This window comes from Nyctereutes procyonoides, unplaced genomic scaffold (genome assembly GCF_905146905.1).
Source record: "Nyctereutes procyonoides isolate TBG_1078 unplaced genomic scaffold, NYPRO_anot_genome, whole genome shotgun sequence".
In the NCBI taxonomy this organism is placed as follows: Eukaryota; Metazoa; Chordata; class Mammalia; order Carnivora; family Canidae; genus Nyctereutes; species Nyctereutes procyonoides.
The window spans coordinates 67,464,712-67,470,147 of NW_026575046.1; the positions used below are offsets into that span (position 1 = coordinate 67,464,712).

The 5,436-nt window shown below is 58.3% G+C and overlaps 1 protein-coding gene across 1 annotated transcript; it reads right to left on the reverse strand.

Moving 5' to 3' along the window:
- Positions 1 to 1,072: 1,072 nt before the first annotated feature.
- FAM241B (family with sequence similarity 241 member B) lies at positions 1,073 to 4,065 on the reverse strand. The gene is given in 4 exon segments (XM_055325603.1): positions 1,073 to 1,837; positions 1,840 to 1,861; positions 2,589 to 2,737; positions 4,011 to 4,065. Coding segments are annotated over 3 exon segments (360 nt in total). The 5' UTR covers positions 2,682 to 2,737; positions 4,011 to 4,065; the 3' UTR covers positions 1,073 to 1,592.
- Positions 4,066 to 5,436: the final 1,371 nt, after the last annotated feature.

Here is a 5,436-nt window from a genome sequence, read left to right on the forward strand (position 1 = left end):
TCCCCTTGCCCAGGAGCAGAGCCTTTCGTTTCCCTCCTTTCCCTGTCTGCGACGCCCCCGAGGGCCCAGCACCCTCCTCTCCATATGCCCATCATGAAGGGAAACCATGTTGCAACAGCTGCTGAAAAATCAAGACACAGGAAACACGGAGAAAGGGTCCTGTTCCAGCACCACAAGGCTCCTTCGGGAATGTCTGTGATAAAGGCCAGCAGCCTCTCCAAGGGCAGCACCCCCCCACCCACCCCCACCTCCCGCCCCAGCACGAGCATGGGGGGGAGGGGTATGTAGGGGCGGGGAGAGTCCCTCCGGGCAGCACAGCAGGCTCTCAGGAGGGGGGACGGAATCCATCTCGATCTCAAACTCCTCCCATCCTCCCCACACACACCCCAAGATGGTTTGCTCCATGAGCCCTGGCCTTTAAGAAGCACCCCCCAAACCTGCCTTCCTCCCCAACCCCGAAGAATCCTGAAAGGAGGGTGAACACTCTGGTCCCCAGAAGAGGGAAGCCCTCAGGCTCCCCCGACCTCCCTCTGACCACTGTGGGCCATGAGCCCTCAGTCACCCAGTGCCACCCCCACCCACCAGCAGGACCTCCACACATTCCCAGGGCTTACCAGTCACAACTCCAGGCCTCTACTCACCCTTACCCCACTCGCACAGTCATCAGTGCCAAGACCTCCTGCCTTTTAAGGAGAGTGAGGCATAGCAGGGAGGCTGAGCAGTGATGGACCCTCAGAGCCCCTGGGCAAGGGAGCCCTGCACCCCCGCTGTCTGGACCCCACAGCCTCATGGGCCATTCTGGCCAGAGGACCCCCCACCTCCCCACAGGGTGACATCTCAGAGCCAGCCAGAAGTCATCCAAGCATCCGACAAGGGGCCCACATCATCCAGGCTTTACCTGGACCCCCTCCAGGCTCCCAGGGCCTATCAAGAAAAGCTTAGAAACCCCCAACCCCCCTCCCAGGGTCAAATGCTCACCTCTACCTCCATCCCAATCACTCCCAACCACCTTCCGCGTGTCTTCCAGATGTACGTGCAGCTGTACAATTACCTAGGAATGTCTTCGCATGGATTCATTTTTAGTTAAATTTATTTATTGAAAATGCCACCACAATAAGTAGATGCCAGTACAACTTGTCATAAATAAAAGGTAGCCAATTAAAAATATACCATTAAAACAAAACAGAGCTATAAAAGTCTGGAAACTTTTCCCAACAGCCTTAAGCCCAAACCCTTCTCCCTAGTAACGGGAAGTTTCAGAGGCATGAAAACATATTGGCACCTAGCTGAGGATTTCTTCTTGGCATAAAAGGATTGGAAAAGAATTGGAAAGGGAATTCCTTTCTTGCTCTGACTTTGTGCTTAATGCAGACCCAATACTACCTAAGAACATCTCAAGGGAATGAGGGTATGCACCCAATACTTTGGGAATGCAAGACTAGAGGCTTCCTCTGCCTCATGCTTAACGCAACGTGAAACACGTTCTATGAGCACGCCTTCAAGGCACAACAGACCCCTCCCCATGTGCCTGTTCTCACACCAAGGCCCCAAAACTCCCTCTCCCACGTGTCTGCCCCCCTAGCTCCTAGAGGTCATCGCTGACTCAGGTGGGACACCAGGTAGACGAGGCCCACCAGCAGGAGTCCACGCACCCCGAGCATCATGAGCAGGAAGAGGAGCAGGATGGAGGTCACCGGCTCCACAGCATGGTTGCCGAGATGCCACTGGGGGAAGCCCATGTTCACCAGCTGCCGGTTGAGGTCATTGAAGGGGGACGGAGCAGCACCCAGCCTAGCACCCGCCTGCTGCTGGCGAGGGCCGGATCCCCCAGGGGGGCACCGTGGCCCCTATTGAGAAAGCTCTGGAAGGTGAACACACAGAGAGATGAATCAATCTAAAGAAAGCATCGCTGGAGTTGAAGTACCAGACAATGAGAGAATCTTCTGGGCTGAGCCGGGCCCCGCCCTCCCCACCAGCACCACTCCCTCCCCCCAGGGCCACACCTTCCTTTCCCAGCCATCCCTGGACGCCACCAGCAGGGATCCCAACCACTGAGTCACAAAAGCTCTCAGTACAGAAAATGCCAGGCTATATTCCCCATGTCCTGCCAGGGGGAAGGTGCCCAGGTCAGAGAAGAGAGGAAGGGAGCAAGGAGGGCTGAACAATAGGGCAGAGCCTTCGAAGCAGGCATTTCTAATACTCCGGGCTCCTTCCTTGAACACCATCACTGTGTGGCCATGGGCTTGTCTTCTCCACCTTCTCCAGCTCTCTCTCAGCCAACAGACTCTTAAAAGATAAACTATGCTGGCTCTAGCAGGGTCAGCCAGGTCAGAGGAAAGAGCTCCTGGAGTCCCAGTCTGGGAAGGCAGCCTGCAAGAGTGAGAACTTGGGGCGGGGGGAGGAGGGCCAGGAGGCTTCTAGTGCAGATTGGAAGAAACCTGCAATCGTCCCCAAGGCTTGACTCTCATGCTCCTTAGCCTGGCTCTCTGCAAAGAGGGCTTCTGGCAAGAGCTGCTGGCTGCTAAGGAGTTCCGGGCACAGAGGGCAACAGGCCAGCCGCTCCCCTGCCATGGGCGCTGGGAGCCTACCTGTCGAGGGGTGCTACTGCGTGACGGGAGGGTGTTCCTCACACGGGGGTCGTCATCCTGCACGATTTCCCCATTGGCCAAGATCCGCACCATCCTCCCAGGAGCTATGGGTCCCTGCTGGGCTGCGTCTTTCCCCAGGCCTCAAAAACCTGAAAGACACAATTTATCAGACAGAAAGAGATGCTTGCCTTCAGTGGGAATAACTGCAATTCTGGGTGCTCACACTGGCTGCCCGAGCTGAGCAGGTGCTGCGTCTGATTCATTACAAGGAGAGAAATAAATGCAAGTTATCTGACAGACGAAAATCTTTCAGATACTGAGTCCTCTGCGAAAACTACCAAAAGGGTCCTTGGAGATGGAAGTTCTGTTACCACCACTGCCAGCCACCACAGGGACAGGGGCCTGTGCTGTGGCCCCGGCCCTGTGGAAAGCCCACGGAGGCCCATCTCACTCCCTCCTCCCAACACTCTTCGAAGCTGCAGCCGGTTAAAGACCCAGAGAGGTCTAAGTGGCCTGCCCAGGGCCACTCATCTATAGGCAACAGGGCCAGAAACCGAAGCCAGGCATCCTGGCCCGAGGCCCTTCTCCGGGCTCTAAGGAGGGACCAGGGCACGGAGATCCCCAGTGTCTCCATTTCTCATCTGTTATAAAAGCGCCCATTGGGAGGGAGTAAATGCCAAGGACCTGGGCCTTCTCCCGGAGAGGACCTGCGCCCACTTCAGGGCTACTTTGGGTCCCCTGCCTGGCTGCAGAGCACACGGATGGCCACCCAGCAGCTGGCAGTGGGTGGAGGAGCAGACCCTTCCTGCAGAGGGCCCGCCCCTCACCTGCCCCTCACCTGCCGGACACCAGTCCCTCCCTTGCTCCGGGGAGCCCGGCGGAGGTGGGGGGCGGGGAGGCTGCTCAAATTATGGGATGGGGGACGCTGCTGTGGCCCTGGGAGGGCCCACTCCGCACACCCCAAGGGTGTCCGTCCTGCAGGTGGGGGTGGGGTCCTTCCACGGCTCTCCGGGAGTCTGTAAAAACCTTTTTTCCCCCCCTTCGGAGATGAGCCGCAGTTTTCACCTCGATCCCAAAAAGCACTTGTGATGCACACGCCAGAAGGGGCGAAGGGCCCCTGTTCTGTCGCCCTTGGCCTAGAGCCCGGGGCAGGCAGGTCCCAGCTGCTGGGGCAGCAGAAGGCCGAGCAGCTCACGGAGCCCTGCGGCCCCTTGGCGCTTCGTCCCCCGCGCCCGCCGGGTGGGTGCCCGGGGCACCTGACTCGGGAGGGCGGCTGCAGGGGGGCTGCTGCGGGGGAGGGGCCGCCGCCCCGCGGCCGGCCCCGCCCGGGGGAGGGGAGGGATGCGCCCGGCTCGCCCTCGCCCTCGCCCTCGCCGTCGCCCTCGCCGTCGCCCTCGCCCTCGCCCCGGGTCGGACACCCACCTGCGGGCGCGGCTGCGGGGCTGGCGGCGTCCGCTCCCGGCTCCCGGCCGCTTCCTCCCACCTGACCTCACAGGAAGCGCCGCCGCCCGGAGCGGCCCCCTCTGCAGGCCGCCGGGGGAACTGCAGCGGCCGGCCCGGGCCCGGGGGCGGGGGGCGCGGGGGAAGAGGACGGGGAGAGAGGAAGAGCGGAGCGAGCGGGACGGAAGGAGGAGGGAGAGGAAGAGGAGGAAAAGAGGGGAGTGGAGCCCACGGAGGGCAAACCAGAAGGTCAGAGACCCTGTGTCCTGAGTGGAAAGACCGCACAGGTTCAACCCACCGAGGAGAGCTTGCTGAGGGGGGTGCCTCTTGAGCAGGACCCAAGCTGCCCTCCAGCAGCTCCAGCTCCCTTGGGGAAGAGGAGGCATGAGGCACGAGGCAGGTGCAAACAACTGTAGCTGGAAGGAAGGCAGGCTTCCCGGAGGAGGCAGTCTTTGAGCTGGGGCCAGAAGGGCAGCTTCTAGGATAAATAGGGAAGGGTGCCCCCTGTCAAGGGAGTGAGCAAGCAGCCTTGCCTCTTTCCTGTTTTCATATCCCCACCCTCCTGCCGACTTGCATAAACTGTTCCCCAGTGGGCCCGTTCACCAATGGGAGAGAATGAGCTCTGTGGTCCCACAGTCTGGGTTTCAGAGTCTGGTGAGTTACTGGGCTTCTCAAGCCTCCTCATTTGCAAAATGGTGATAATCATACTTCACAGGACCGTTGCAAAGATTAAGAAGGAGAGCTGTTGGCACATGGCAAGTGTTGATAAACATTATTTATGATTATCGGTCAGTAGATGTTTCTTGGAGTAAGGCAGATATTTGGGCCTATGGTAGGACCCAGATGCCCACGGGCCCCTGGTGAGGGAAACAGGAAGAAGAGTGAGATTTAGGCCTTGCCTTAAGGGCTCATCATCCGCTATCAAGGGTTGAATTCTTTGATTATGAAACCTTACTTCAATCTAAGTGTTCCATGTAATAATAATAACCCCTATGTGCACAGAGTCCCTATATTTCCAAGGTGCTCTTCCAGAGACCACATCATTCTCTTTTGGATCATGACATAGGAAGCATAGGTGTCATTGTTCTCTTTGGCTGATAAGAAACTGAGACTCACACGCTAGATGGTCAGCCAGCTCACACGCTAGATGGTCAGCCAGCTCGAGGTCAGTGGCAGAGCCAGGATTCAAAGGGACCCAGATCCCGCCCCCACCTCCCACCCCCACCCCAGGCTTGTCCTTCTCTGCTGCCTCTTTATTTTGTGTTTCTAACACCCAATGTCATGAGCATGAGAGTGGGCCCCTGGTCATGCCTTATTCCCAGTAGGAATGCCTACCCCAGTAGGTGCCCAGTAAAAGTGTGCAACTGTGGTTGCACAGTTACTCTTACCAGTAAAAAATGTTGAGCAG